The sequence below is a fragment of the Bombus affinis genome, chromosome 7 (genome assembly GCF_024516045.1).
Source record: "Bombus affinis isolate iyBomAffi1 chromosome 7, iyBomAffi1.2, whole genome shotgun sequence".
Classification (NCBI taxonomy): Eukaryota; Metazoa; Arthropoda; class Insecta; order Hymenoptera; family Apidae; genus Bombus; species Bombus affinis.
In genome coordinates, this window is record NC_066350.1 from 4,886,775 (window position 1) to 4,901,627 (window position 14,853).

General features: G+C 36.1%; 5 protein-coding genes across 6 annotated transcripts in view; 4 read left to right on the forward strand and 1 right to left on the reverse strand.

Moving 5' to 3' along the window:
• Window positions 1-14,853, forward strand: part of LOC126918299 (radial spoke head 10 homolog B-like) — a 44,966-nt gene that overhangs the window by 21,415 nt on the left and 8,698 nt on the right. The window lies entirely within an intron of this gene.
• On the forward strand, window positions 129-6,201 carry LOC126918302 (uncharacterized). The gene is made up of 6 exons (XM_050726016.1): window positions 129-1,858; window positions 1,927-2,333; window positions 2,406-2,505; window positions 2,562-2,663; window positions 3,011-3,166; window positions 5,074-6,201. The coding sequence occupies exons 1-6, from the start codon at window positions 1,565-1,567 to the stop codon at window positions 5,137-5,139; spliced, it is 1,125 nt and encodes a 374-aa protein (XP_050581973.1). The 5' UTR covers window positions 129-1,564; the 3' UTR covers window positions 5,140-6,201.
• Window positions 5,961-7,685, reverse strand: LOC126918300 (uncharacterized). Its single transcript, XM_050726012.1, has one exon. The coding sequence runs from the start codon at window positions 7,525-7,527 to the stop codon at window positions 6,508-6,510; it is 1,020 nt and encodes a 339-aa protein (XP_050581969.1). The 5' UTR covers window positions 7,528-7,685; the 3' UTR covers window positions 5,961-6,507.
• Window positions 9,373-11,522, forward strand: LOC126918163 (uncharacterized; the record flags this gene model as incomplete). The annotated part of the gene is given in 2 exon segments (XM_050725802.1): window positions 9,373-9,498; window positions 10,194-11,522. Coding segments are annotated over 2 exon segments (297 nt in total), but the record flags the coding sequence as incomplete, so codon positions are not given.
• On the forward strand, window positions 10,406-14,529 carry LOC126918306 (uncharacterized). Its single transcript, XM_050726020.1, has 6 exons — window positions 10,406-12,363; window positions 12,432-12,838; window positions 12,910-13,009; window positions 13,066-13,167; window positions 13,561-13,716; window positions 14,137-14,529. Exons 1-6 carry the CDS (start codon window positions 12,070-12,072, stop codon window positions 14,200-14,202), a joined length of 1,125 nt encoding a protein of 374 aa, XP_050581977.1. The 5' UTR covers window positions 10,406-12,069; the 3' UTR covers window positions 14,203-14,529.

The window sequence follows — 14,853 nt, forward strand, 5'->3', positions numbered from 1 at the left end:
CTTGTCCAATACCCTATTATCTATAGTTTGATTGACTGATGATACAGAAACAAGAATAAAACTAATCATCTCTGAATGAATAATAGACCAGAATGTCGTATGTTTTCCATCTTTTCGTCATTAAGAACTCTCATTGATAGAAAAAGGAGTAGTTGTTATTTAACCGTTTCAGAGGATCTTCTCGATCTTGAAATGTCATTGATTTCTCCCTCGGTGTTCGTTCTTCCCTGTATTATTCGTTATGGTTGTTGACCAAAGACTCCGTAACATCTGCCAATTTTTAAAATTAATCAATCGATTATAAAATGTTATCATTCTGAAACTATAACGAACACTAAATGTCACGTTAAACAGTGAATAAAATTCGTTGCACCTACACAAACCATCTTGGCTCAGAGTGTACTACGTTATTGTAACGAACAGTGTGAACTTGCGAGGAATACTCTTCAGAGCAACAACAATTTGTCTCTCGAAATATTTTCGCATGTTAGAGGCGATCCATTTTTGACAAAGGATCGGTTAGTTTAGTGCTATTTAACTTTGGAACAATTTACAATGAAAAATTTGAAAAATTTGAAAAAAAATTTGGCCCAGCAGTGCACCGCCCCTGTTATTTCCTATCAAAAATCCACGTCCATATCGGACGATTCTCCGATATACCACTGTATCACCTTGAGACAAATGGTTTCATCTTCGCGGTATCCAATCACGGCGGCAACACTTTTTCTACAATATTAACGAACAACGAACTCTTCGTAGTTGGTTCCGATTGTTCACCTCGAACTTGCACTTGGAACATACTTTACGTATTTTATCTCTACATATATGTATATCGCTGTTTCAATTTTTCTGTTTCAATAAATTTTTCCGATTCTTACGTGCATTTAGTTCTACTCAGTTTCATTATAGTCAGTTTCACAATAGTCCTTTCAAATATAAGATTAATATAAATAAGACTAAACGTCTAGATAAACTCGAAATATCCGTATGTCTGATACATAAATAACGGTGTAAGAGAGTCTGTCAGTCTTGAAAGAAACGCGTATCGCTAAAGATCCTATAAATTATCACGTTCTCTATCTCTTCAGCTATTTCATAAGTATCGCCTTTTGTAAGTGGCGCGAGTAAGCTCTCCTATAACTAACTGAATATCTAACTTATCGCATCCAGAAATATGTGATTTTCTACCAGTTCCAGACCGTTTTATTACACGTCATATCCACGAACGCTAACTCTGTTGCGTGAGATCGCCTCCCTCTGCACCTGTTTGCCCCTTACCGCAACCGGCCTCCATGTATAATGCAAACAATAATTGTCATCGTTGAATCAACCAGCAGTACAAGAAACCAGTAGCGAAATCAACAACCCTGTCCGCAAGTGTAACGCATATGATTTATTAAACTGCTCGTGTGTACAAGATAAAATTTCATACGGATTCAAACGTGCGCAAACGGCCAGTTGTCTTCGACGCGACGTAGCAATGTTTTGAACTGAACGAATATCCTTCCGTTGAACTTTATTAAACTCTATTTCGTTCGTACGAAGTACGCAGTCTCTTGATATCATGCCGAAACGAATGACGCCGGAGAAAGTGATCGACATCATTTGGTTTAGCGTAGCTTTGACTTTCTGTTGGCCGCTTCCTATCAATAGCAGCGGAACGCGAATTCTGGTTCACAAAATTTTGCAGATCAGTAGCGTTATTAGCGCTTGCATGCTTCTCCTGCCTCTGCTATATTCGATTTATCTGCACCTAGACGATATAATCATTGTTTCCGAATGTATCTGCCTATTTTTAGGAGTGAGTCAAGCTGTAGTCCAGTCTATTATCTGCTTGATCAATCATGATTCTCTGCAAGTAAGTTTTTATTCGCTTCTACCTTACGTTTGATTGAAAAAGATACGCGCTTTAACAATGGGTTACAGCACGTAGTCGAGGAAATGATAATCTGTGTTAAACAAGCGCGAGAATACGAAAGGGATATTTTTTCCAAGCATATCGCGCGATGCAGCGTCTTTTATGCAAGTTCTATTATGTGCATATACCTGGCTGCGACTGCTTTTTCGATAGGACCTGCAATCTTGCCGCTATCCTTCCCAAGCGAAGCGGAATACCCATTTCGCGTTAATTATACGCCAGTGTACGTTATCATATACATGCAGCAGTCTATCCTCAGCTATCAATGCGTTGCACATATATGCCTAAGCATGTTTGGATCGCTTCTGTTTTGGTTCACCGCCGCGAGATTCCAGTGTTTGGCCATGGAATTAAAAAAGACGTCAGACGTTAGTACGCTGATCGTTTGCGTCGAGAAACAATTACATTTGAGAAGGTAAGAGTGAGGTTTTACGACGCGTGGATGAAACGGAGCGTTCATGTTTATCGCGAGTTCTTTTTTTTCTAGATACGCAAAAGAAGTGGTGAATAATTTTCGCTTCATAGTGCTTTACGCTATAGGAGTAAGCACGTCTGCTCTAACTTTATGTGGCATTATATTGCTCGTGGTAAGTGAAGCTTGTAATATTTTGTGCGACGAATTCACTAAATAGCTTACGTCTAGGATGTACCGCCAATGGTGAAAATACAGTTCGTAACTGTATGCTTCACTGTACTTACGGAGATTTATGTATACGCGTGGTCAGCCGATTACATGAAAGATATGGTAAACCAGGTTTTATTGTTTAGGTGTAAGGAAAGAGGTAGTAATATGACCACTTTTATTGATGAAATGCTGATTATATTTATGAAATGTTTCGATGTGCAAAAAGATATTTAACAGGCGAATGTTGCTTTCATAATTGCTAGCGATTGACGATGCAGACGTTGAATGGGTAAAAGAACAACACCGTGTTGTAAATTATTGTTGTTGCCGCGACGAGATGTTGTGTATGATTTCAGAAATAATTGCCTGTTTCGTTTCGTTTCTCTCATTTCATATTACTACCTCTTTCCGTGTATAATCGATAAGTTATGCTTCTTTAAATACCACTAATCCTTCCTATGCCTTAGAGCATAAATGTCTCACGGAGTGCATACGACATAATATGGTACAAGCAGAAGTTAGAAATGCAAAAAAATCTATTGACTGTGCTGGAATGTCAGGAACCAATAACTCTCTCTGTGAGTTGTATAATACCAGAGCTTTCTTTGCGTTATTTTTGTTCGGTAAGGACCAAATATCGATTGGAAGGAATTGCAGCAATTTCAAGCTAGCTTCATTTTGTACATATTATTAGTTATACATACGTATTATTTCAATTTATAAAAGAAAAAAAAGGAAAAATGACGATCTTCTACTTAGTAGCAAGTTCTAAAACGCAGTTTTCGTGATTTCGGGGTAATGGAAAAATATAAAATAGTTATATAAAGTCATATAAATTACCCATTATAAATAACAGATATCATAGATTATAAAATTATAAATCCATATCATGAAATAACATAAAGCAACGTATAACTTTGTAATGTACTACTGAAACTAAATACTCAGACATATTTGACAAATTAAAGTTATAATATCTGCTAAGTTGATAGTTTTTCGACATAAATAGATTGTTACTTTTTCGTAGGGAATGCCAAAATGGTTCGATTAATGTATGGCAAAATGTATGGTTTTATCTAAAGAAATTAAGTTGTTCTTGCACCTTACTCGACCTACAAAAACATTTTTTCCACCATACGATGTCTCGCTTTAAACCAGACAACGGTTGTTAAAACATTTTGTTGGTAACTTTAATCCCTCGTGCAGTATCGTGCCATTTTCACTTAAACAAAACACAAGCAAGTGTACATACTATATACATATACACAAGCAGCACCCCAAAAATACAGCTATCTCTGTATTTTCTTCCTGTAACTATCCAAATCGAGTAAGGTATGCCTTAAAATTGAGAAAAAGAATGAAACTGACGTGCAAATAAAAAGAGAAAGGAGCGAATGTACGTAAAAGTGAAAAATAATCCTTTTTTCAGCATATAAATTTCAACCTTTTGCAGTCAATGTGGAGTCGGTGTCGATTGTAACGCAAATAATTTACGCAAATTTTCAGTTACACGATAATCTATTTAATACAGTGAAATATTCTTAGAAATTGTCGAATATTCCTAAAGGTTCTTAAGACGACTTATTCTGAAGTACAGAAAGATAATTGAAACACCAATTTATCCACACATTTAGGGACAGCACGCATTAATCAATTGCTGACGACTATTGGAGTCGTTGAAGTATACGAGCGCGTACGCACTTGGTCGTGGTAACCAGCGAGTCTGATGATCACGGAAACACGAGCAACGCGCAAACGGTCGGTAGACCACGGTGACTAATATTAGACTGATATTTTGTAAAGGATTATTTTTCTCTACCTAGTGGTAGGTCTACCTCTTCCCTTCTCTCTTTTTTCACTTCTTTTTTCTTTTCTTTTTTTATTTAGCATTTTTTAGTTTCTTAGCCTTATTTTTGTAAAGATATGGATTACTTTCTAAAAAAAAAAAACTATTAGGGGACCACCAGAAAAACGTGTATTCTATATATCACTCTTTCTTTTTACGTCCTTTCTACCTGCTTAGGGATGAAATTTCTGAGAACAGACTTTTACAGATTTTTAAATGACATCTGTATGTTAAAGAGGAACGTTGTAAGTGAAAAAAGTATAGTCCTATAAATGACATCTGTTGAGTAAGACAAAATTTTGAATTACGCCTCCATATATTTGTATAGATAACGTTTCTAAGCTATACTTAAGTCGGAATCTCATTCGACCTAAGAGACATCGAAGAGTCCGTAAAAACACATTTCACCTCGTTCCATTTCCTTAGGACATGATTTTGAAACAATCGCTTTTTAGTGAGATGGTCTATGTTGTGGAAGAAGCATATCCTCCAGATTTTATGTTTCTATGTTGAGGAATTTAGGCTGTGCATTGATGGGTTAGTCAGAACATTGTGTGTGTATGTGTATAGGTTTTTCTCTTAATCAAATTGTCATAAAACGAAGATATAGCTGCAATCTCTTTAATTGTTACGAATGAATGAAATAATAATAACATTATGATTAATAAGTTGATAATATTTCAGTATCTGTCCAATACTTTCTCCATCTTCACCACTTTACGTATCGTGATCGAAGATAATGCAGAATAAATGCGAATAAAAGAATATGGACATTGTTTTAATTGTATATTATGGAACGATGCTTTCATTGTGGTAGTCGCGATTAAAATCCCAATTGCAAACTAAGCTCTGTAACCACCAAATTATTATAGGAAACAGGTTTATATCAAACTACAATTTTTTTTTAAATATAATGCTACAATAAGATACGTTGTTGGAATATATTTCTGGCTCTTGCAACAGCTACGTCATTTGTAATTACCCGTTTTATGATAATTATTCTGTTAACCAATAGCTTTTCTTTTGTCTGTAGTATCAGGTTAGTTCATAGGCCTGTGCGTATTTATATCTAAAGGGTGGCGGGGGGAGAAGATGAAACCAAGATTTTGTTCAATCTACGATGTATTTGCCACTGTATACACTTTCTAGTTCTAATTTGTGGTTCTTAATTTCATGTTTGTAAATATGCGCCCGAAAATGCAGACTGACTAGATACTTTTGTCACTAATGCAATATAATATAATATGAGTCGTTCCTACAATCGAATCCTTCGTTTACTTAGATAATCTTTTATTATTATTGTTGTTATTGTTGATAATAGATATTAAGAAAAGACATAAATATCGATGAAAAAATCGATCGAAAGTCTAAAATAAACTTTGCACAAGAATTTGTTTCGATGCTCTGTTTTCAAGAAAAATAACATTGCACACTCGATAAATGCAAATGCGCTTAACTAAAGTTTAGTTTATTAGTATTATTCCTATTCAACGTTGCGTGCATCATCAAGATTGAAGGAATATTACTTAAAAGAGGTTTCTGTCGGTAGTCGAAAGATGAAAAACACAGAATTCTCTGAGGATGGAATGTGGTAACTTTATTTCTGTAGAAAAGTTGCATGTTTACCCGGTGCGGATAGCATTTGCGATACCTTTCGTATTTTGATGTATAAATGGGCATGAAAACTAATAAACGCATCGGCAAGATTAATAAAACTAATAAACTCTGAAATAATGTTACACCGGAATCGTTGTATGTAACATGCTTGGTCGAATGAAATTTTCCATCTTTTCGTTATTAAGAACTCTCTACTCATTGATAGAAAAAACACAAAGTAGATATGAAACTGATTTGATAACTATATTAGTGACGAGTTATAACATAATGATTTGTATACGAGACAAATGTAATTTATTTTCCATCATACATTTACGAGGAATATGATTGATAAAATTATGATTTTGATTTGAAGAGTTTGATACAAAAAGGATGTATTCTAATAGAGCGGAACGATGTTATACAGATAATTTTACGTGCATTTATTGTTGAAACGTTTGTCAACGTTATTGTTGAAACGTAAAATCAAATCCATGGCGTTGTGAAAATTTGTCTTCTAATTTATTTTCGTGGTTCATTGTAATGATGCGGCGAATTGGAGGGGCTGATGTTTTTAGTGTAATTTAATAATACACTAGGCCAAACAACTTCGTTATCACCTATAACTGGTTGTTGTTTAACCGTTCTGTATGATCTTCTCGTTCTTCGAACGTCAAGAAACTTCTTGGTTCCTTCCTCGGGCTGCGTTTCCTTCGTGTTGTTTTCATCTTGGCCCACGCACCTTAATTGCGTTCGATTCTTCAAGTTCGTTTCCACGACGGTTTCTTCGTCCTGGATGTAATTATTATTCGTTTGCTCTTCGTTCTCGAAAATTGTCAAACCGTTTTCATTATTTAGCTGATTGGTAACTGTCACGGTGATGTTGTCTTCGTCTAAATCGAGCTTCGACAAATCCACGTTGAACCATGCGACAGAGTCAAGTTGCCTGTTGGCATCCTGATGAGAATTTCTTGGTGAATTCAAGGCATTTTCTTTATCGTCATTGGCGAACGTATCTTCGAATAGTTGACTGGCGATAAATCCTGACACTGTATTAACGTGCCATTCGATCAGCTCCTCGCTGCTGACAGAAATCCCATCTTCTTCTCCGTTCGTGGTAACATTAACCTGTTTCTTGTCATTTTTAATGTCGCCAATCGTCTTGAAGTAAATACTATGATCGTATCTATAGGTTTCCAGGCAAGAGCTGTCCAAATTGCTGTTCGATTGATAGTTGAGAGTTGCGCAGCAATCGATTTTGGTTTCCTCCGGCCGAGATTTTCGTCGTGACTTTTTCAAGCTATGAAAACGCGGACTCCAAGAGCAATCGTCGATGATCAGCTTGTTGGAGGAAATACTCCAGCGTGGCTCCTGTCCTCCTTGCATAGTCATACGACCTCTTGATAGTCTTTGTGACCTCAACCGGTTGTAACCTCTTGCGTACGCAGCCCATCGCTCGATTCGTTGAAAAATATACTCGGTTTCTTCGTTCCACCATTCCGACAGGCCCTTTTGAATCGTTACACTAACATCCTCGGACATTATCACTGTTGCGGAGTACTTGAAACGATGGTAATCGCACGTACTACGCGCGACTGTCTTTATTAAAGCGGCAACCAAATGCCATACGACGAACGATGGATAACGAACGATAAATTTAGGTGAGAAGATAGGAAACGATTGGATTTTTGAAGAAACAACGGTTTGATTTATAGGGTACCTTCGAAGCACTAGAAATACCGAAGCCATCGAAGAGCTGTCATAATCCATGACCGTGACTTCGTACAAAGTTACGTGAAATTTTGTTTCTCGCTTCGTTGCCTGTGTGGCGTATACGAATTCCGCACATACTGTGGTCACAAGCTCCGTAGTAAGCGAAAAGATGTATGTATCTGTAAAGTTGATCGCGCCAACTGTCTTAGATAACAAGCATCGCTGGATTAACGTGGAGGTGATTCGTATAATAATTTTTATGAAACGACTATTCGCTGAATTTCACGCGTGAATCAAATTTGATATACGTATAATAATATTTAAAAGCTGTTATTGCCAACATTTTATATCGAATTTAAAAGTATCGCTATGTAAAAGTGAATAGAAGTTAAACAAACGTTTTCTCTTATAGTCATTTTTCGTAATTAGTCGCGTTGTTGCGTAGTATATCTGATTTGATTAACTGAATAAAATTACGTTAATATCGTGAATAATAAACAGTTTTTCGAATACATTGTTCAAATTCGGAAAAGTAATTATAGCAAATAGATGAAACTTGGTACCGTTATCGAAAGTAGTGGTCGTGCCTTATTACACGTATATTTAACATGAGAAACGATCGCGTATGTAAATGATTTCACAAGGTAAGTGCGTTTAATATCACTTTGCATGTAATATCAGCAGTGACAATATTTCACGAAAAGATGTCGTCCATATACGTATAAAGACACCACACATCGCTTTGTTCAAGTCCTCGTGAATCTTGATATCGTTAACATTTATTTAATTACAATAATCCAATAGGACAGAATAGAAAAATGGAAAAATGAAAAATTGAAAATTGAAAACTCTTACGAATCTATAAAATTTACCGGAGGTACGCAATTAACAATATCGTAAAGCAAATTGAATCATCGTCTCGCAATTCATCGACTTGGTTATCAAGGGAAACGGATCTTCTTATGAATTGGTCAGCTACACTCAAAAGCACGCGCATATATCTTTTTATTTGCACGCAATCGTGTTTCGTATCTTCGCATTCCTATACTATATTCTTATATACCTTCGCTTTATCGTGGATTAATGTGAATTATTGAAAATTCAATAAAACGAAAATTGTTGTACGTTATGCGGAAGCTCGTTAAAAGCGGCAAACGTAATGTACAGCGTTATTCACAGTTTCACTTAGTTACTAAGTTCGAGTTAAGGACTAGATGAAACGACCTACACTGTTCAACAGAGAGAAAAGTCAAGATGGTAAAACGGTAATACGGTTATTCCAACTGCCAATCTTCGGATACCGCCGTGGAATATTGAACGTTCGACACAGGAGATGTCTACGCGGTCAAGAAAATTCTTTATCAAATCACAGATACGTGAATTAAAATTCAAATAGCCCCTCAACGTTGCCCCGGGATACCGAGGATGATGGAGTGGTTGTTGTATAAAAAGCCACGTGCAAACTCTTCCGCCGATTTTCGGACTTCTATCATACAGCTGAAGAACAACTAATCTCGGCCCATCTTTCCTTGCGGTAACGTGAACTGTTAATCCTGTGTGCTTGCGTTCAATAATATAATTTTGTTACGTGACAGTCGTTCGGAATATTAATCGTATTTAATCGTAACGTATCGTAGTAATTTTGATTGAACATTTTAATCGATCGAACTCTAACGTTTTTTAGATATAAATATAACTTTTGCCCTAATTTGCATGATGCCGGTCATTTGGTTATTTTATGCCAAATGTGAAACAGACGCCGAACTTGCTACAAGAGTGGGTATAAAGTTTACTCAATTTGTTATATGTTTAATTAAAAATATTATATATAATAATATTGAATATCATATGGAAGTTGTATGTAAATAGCTTTATAAAGATTAATTCGGATACGAATAAAATGAATACATAATAATATAATAGGATAATACATAATAGGATAATAACCTTTTCCTAAAATGAATTTTAAATTAGTTGTAAATTCTTCTTCGATGTAATACACTGGCATGGGCACCGATGGATGTACGTGGCGGACGATCAATATATTCCATGCCACTTTGTCATTTTCTTTCAGCCCAAGTACATAAATGGTACACCGTCGATAGTATATGTTAGCAATTTTTTTTACAGACGTTGAAAACGTTAATACGTGGTTGCAATTGAAAGTTGAATGTGTACGAGAGACCGTATGGTAGCCGTGACACGAAACGTGTTAATATCATTTTAGAAAATATAGAAATACAGTCTAGAGACATACGACTCAGTCTACGTAACATACGACTTGAAAGCTACACATATCGCGCCCTTACTTCGAAAGTGGCACGACTCAAAAATATCAAGTTTGTCAAAAATGTGAGAAATCACGAAGGGAACAAAGAAAAACAAAATCGATAATTTTCAACTTATTAAGTTACAAAGGTGTGATGAACTTCCTCATAGCGACAACTCGAAAAACACTTTTGTTTGAATTGTGTCAAGAACTATATAATATATAGAAAATATAATATAGAAAGTATAATATAGAAAATCTGCTTGTCGACCATGATGATTTCGTAGATTTCGTAAGTAAACGACAACAGTTTGACGATTATGGTCATATAAAATTCGGGAAAAGGGAACAATTCAAAGATTATGGTTATATGCAATTTGGCAAGAGGTATGATTAACTACCGATGATACTAATAATTTTGAGATGATAATTCCAATTGTGTGGCGTCGTTCCACTATCATCGTCGCAATACTAGATGAAACGTATTTTACATTGCAAATACGCATTCTGCCCTTTCTCCTGCCTTCTTCTTCTCATTGAGTTAATTGGGGAAAAAACACAATGAGTTAACATGTAGTATTATAATAACAAGCGTAATTACGTTTTAATTTTCTAATAATTACGTTCTTCTTTTCGTGTATTAATTATTAATCATGAGACAATGATAAGATGATGACAATGATTTTAATTAAAAAAATAATTTAATACCGCCGTCGTCGATGAAAGTCTTCGTAACATCTATCTACTTTTATCCTTTAAAATGATTCGATACATATTTTAGTTGTAGATAATATACCATTATTATTCTGAAAGTATAACGTACCTTAACTGCTCTTACACTAAATACAGTATTAAGATCGTTTCATTACTTCACGAATCATTTCGCTTTAGTGTGGAGATGCCTTATCGTCAAGGAGAAATTTATTGCGAGAAATGTTCACCATAATTTGTCCCCCAAATCACTTTTGCATGTTAGCTAGCGACGATCCATTTTTGGCGTATGATCGGTTACCTTAGCGCCGTTCAATTCCCAAACAATTTGTGACTGATTTGGGTATTTATCGTTGGACTGCGTGTGGCTCCTGGTAAGAGGACTGTGACGAACGAATGACGCGGCACACACCTCAGCCATTTGCAATTGTATGGGTATTTGAACAATTTGGTCTAGCAGTGTACCGTCCCTGCTATTTCTTATAAAAAATCCAAGTCCTTGCCGGACCATTCTCCGATATATCACTATCCAATACCTTGAGACAAATGGTTTCATCTTTGCGCTACGCAATTACAGCGATGTGATTCTTCTTGTCGACGATCTTCTTGTCAAATGTCAATGAATAATAAGTTTTCCACTGTTAGATCCCATCTTTCCCCTTGAATTTCGACGTGAAAAATCATTTACATATCTTGTTTTTCACATATACGTATGTACATCGCTGTTCCCATCTTTTCATAAATCTCTGTTCACAATAGTCCTTTCAGGTTCAAACATAAGACTAAACGTCTGGCTAAACTCGAAATATCCGTATGTGTAATACATAAATAACGGCGTAAGAGAGTCTGTCAGTCTTGGAAGAAACGCGTATCGCTAAAGATCCTATAAATTATCACGTTCTCTACCTTTCCAGTTATTTCATAAGTATCGCCTTTTGTAAGTGGCGCGAGTAAACTCTCCTATAACTAACTGAATATCTAACTTATCGTATCCAGAAGTATGTGATTTCCTACCAGTTCCAGACCGTTTTATTACACGTCATATCCACGAACGCTAACTCTGTTGCGTGAGATCGCCTCCCCCTGCACCTGTTTGCCCCTTACTGCAACCGGCCTCCATGTATAATGCAAACAATAATTGTCATCGTTGAATCAACCAGCAGTGCAAGAAACCAGCAACGAAATCAACAACCTTGTCCGCAAGTATAACGCCGAATATGATTTATTAAACTGTTCGTGTGTACAAGATAATTTCATACGGATTCAAAGGTGCACAAACGGCCAGTTGTCTTCGACGCGACGTAGCAATGTTTTGAACTGAACGAATATCCTTCCGTTGAATTTTATTAAACTCTATTTCGTTCGTACAAGGTACGCAGTCTCTTGAAATTATGCCGAAACGAACAACGCCGGAGAAAGCGATGGACATCATTTGGTTTAGCGTAGCTTTGTCTTTCTGTTGGCCGCTTCCTATCAATAGCAGCGGAACGCGAACTTTGGTTCACAAAATTTTGCAGATCAGTAGCGTTATTAGCGCTTGCATGCTGCTCCCGCCGCTGCTATATTCGATTTATCTGCATCTAGACGATATAATCATTGTTTCTGAATGTATCTGTCTGTTTATGATTGTAAGTCAAATTGTGGTTCAGACTGTTATATGTTTCATCAATCACGATTCCCTGCAAGTAAGTTTTTATTCACTTCCACTTTACGTTTGATTGAAAAAGATACGCGCTTTAACAACGGGTTACAGCACGTAGTCGAGGAAATGATAATCTGCGTTAAACAAGCGCGAGAATACGAAATGGAAATTTTTTCCAAGCATATCGCGCGATGCAGCGTCTTTTATGCAAGCTCTATGGTATGTATTTACTTGACCGCGACTGCCTTTTCGATAGGACCTGCAGCCTTGCCGCTATCCTTCCCAAGCGAAGCGGAATATCCATTTCGCGTTAATTATACGCCAGTGTACGTTATCATCTACACGCAACAGTCTATCCTCAGCTATCAATGCGCAGCACATATATGCTTAAGCATGTTTGGATCGCTTCTGCTTTGGTTTACCGCCGCGAGATTCCAGTGTTTGGCCATGGAATTAAAAAAGACGTCTGACGTTAGTACGCTGATCGTTTGCGTTGAGAAACAATTACATTTGAGAAGGTAAGAGTGAGATTTTACAACGCGTGAACGAAACGAAGCATTCAGGTTTATCGCGAGTTCTTTTTTTCTAGATACGCAAAAGAAGTGGTGGATAATCTTCGTTTCATAGTGCTTTACGCTATAGCAGTAAGCACGTCTGCTCTAACTTTATGTGGCATTATATTGCTCGTGGTAAGTGAAGCTTGTAATATTTTGTGCGACGAATTCACTAAATAGTTTACATCTAGGATGTACCGCCAATGGTAAAAATACAGTTCGTAACTCTATGCCTCACTGTACTTACGGAGATTTATGTATACGCGTGGTCGGCCGATTACATGAAAGATATGGTAAACCAGGTTCTATTGTTTAGGTGTAAGGAAAGAGGTAGTAATATGACCACTTTTATTGATGAAACTCTGATTATATTTATGAAACGTTTCGATGTGCAAAAAGATATTTAACAGGCGAGTATTGCTTTCATAATTGCTAGCGATTGACGATGCAGACGTTAAAAAGGTAAATGAACAACGACGTGTTGTAAATTATAATTGCTTGCTGACGTTGCAACGAGATACCGGACATAATTTCAGAAATAATAATCTGTTTCGTTTAATATTACAACCCGTATGTTCAACCCGTGGTAATAGGTAGGTAATAGTAGGTTCATATTACCACCTCTTTTCTCGCGCAATCTATGAACAATGCTCCCTTAGATACAACTAATCCCTCGTATGTCATAGAGCATAAATGTTTCACGAAGCGCATATGACACGATATGGTATAAACAGACGTTGGAAGTGCAAAAAAATTTGTCGATCGTGCTGGTATATCAAGAGCCAGTAACTCTTTCTGTCAGTTGCATAATACCAGAACTTTCTTTGCGTTATTATTGTTCGGTAAGGACCACATATCGATTAGTACTTGTTGCAATAGAACAAATAAAGTTCTACAGCTAGATTTGACAAAAATTTTTCAAATAAATCAAATGCCATATTTAAAGTTGTTCAATTACATGCAACGGTAAATGTAATTGCAATCTTTCAAATTGTTAATTTTACTTTTAAGACACTGTTCGCATTTTCAGTTGATCGCGACGCAGCCTCATTGCCAGAGTGTAAATGATATTCTGTCTAATGTTCTGTTTGCAAGATTATCAATATCACTTAACCATGAATATAGTGTCCATATAGATCCATATTATATATTTTTCTTTTATTCAAGTTACCATAAAACGGGGATATAGCTGCAATCTCTTTAATTGTAATCAACGAACTAATCAAAGATGACATATGATTAACAAGCTGATAATATTTCAGTATCTGTCCAATACTTTCTCCATCTTCACTGCTTTGCGTGTGGTGATCGAAGATAATGCAGAATAAATGCGAATAAAAAAATATGGACACTGTTTTAATCTTATATTACAAAACGATGCTTTCATCGTGGTAGTCGCGATTAAAATCACAATTGCAGAATGAGCTCTGTAACCACTACAGTATTATAGGAAACAAGTTCCTATCAAGCTGTGATTTATTTTTAATACGATAGTACAATATAATTATAATAGTTGCATTATTTGTAATTATCCGATTTATCATAGTTGTTTCGTATAATGTAACCACCAGCTTTTGTTTTATCGGTAGTATCGATTGAATTCATAGGTCCGTACGCATTTGTAATTGAATCAAAATAAAACGAAACTAACTTTACTTTTCCATCTATACTGTATTTGCCACTCTACAATTTCTCTATACACTTCCTGGCCCTCTTAATTTATAATTTTTAATTTCATGTTTGCAAATATGCGCCCGAACCTGCAGACTGACTAGATGCTTTTATCGCTAATGTAACACGGATCCAACAGGAATGCAACACAAATTCCTTCGTTTACTTGGATAATTCTTTGTTGTTGTTGTTGTTGTTGTTATTATTATTATTATCAATATTATTACGAGTAGATTTCCATATTGTATCCTTTCTATTCTCCACATCTTAACACGCGTGGATGTTCATGTTTCATACTACGTAGAAAA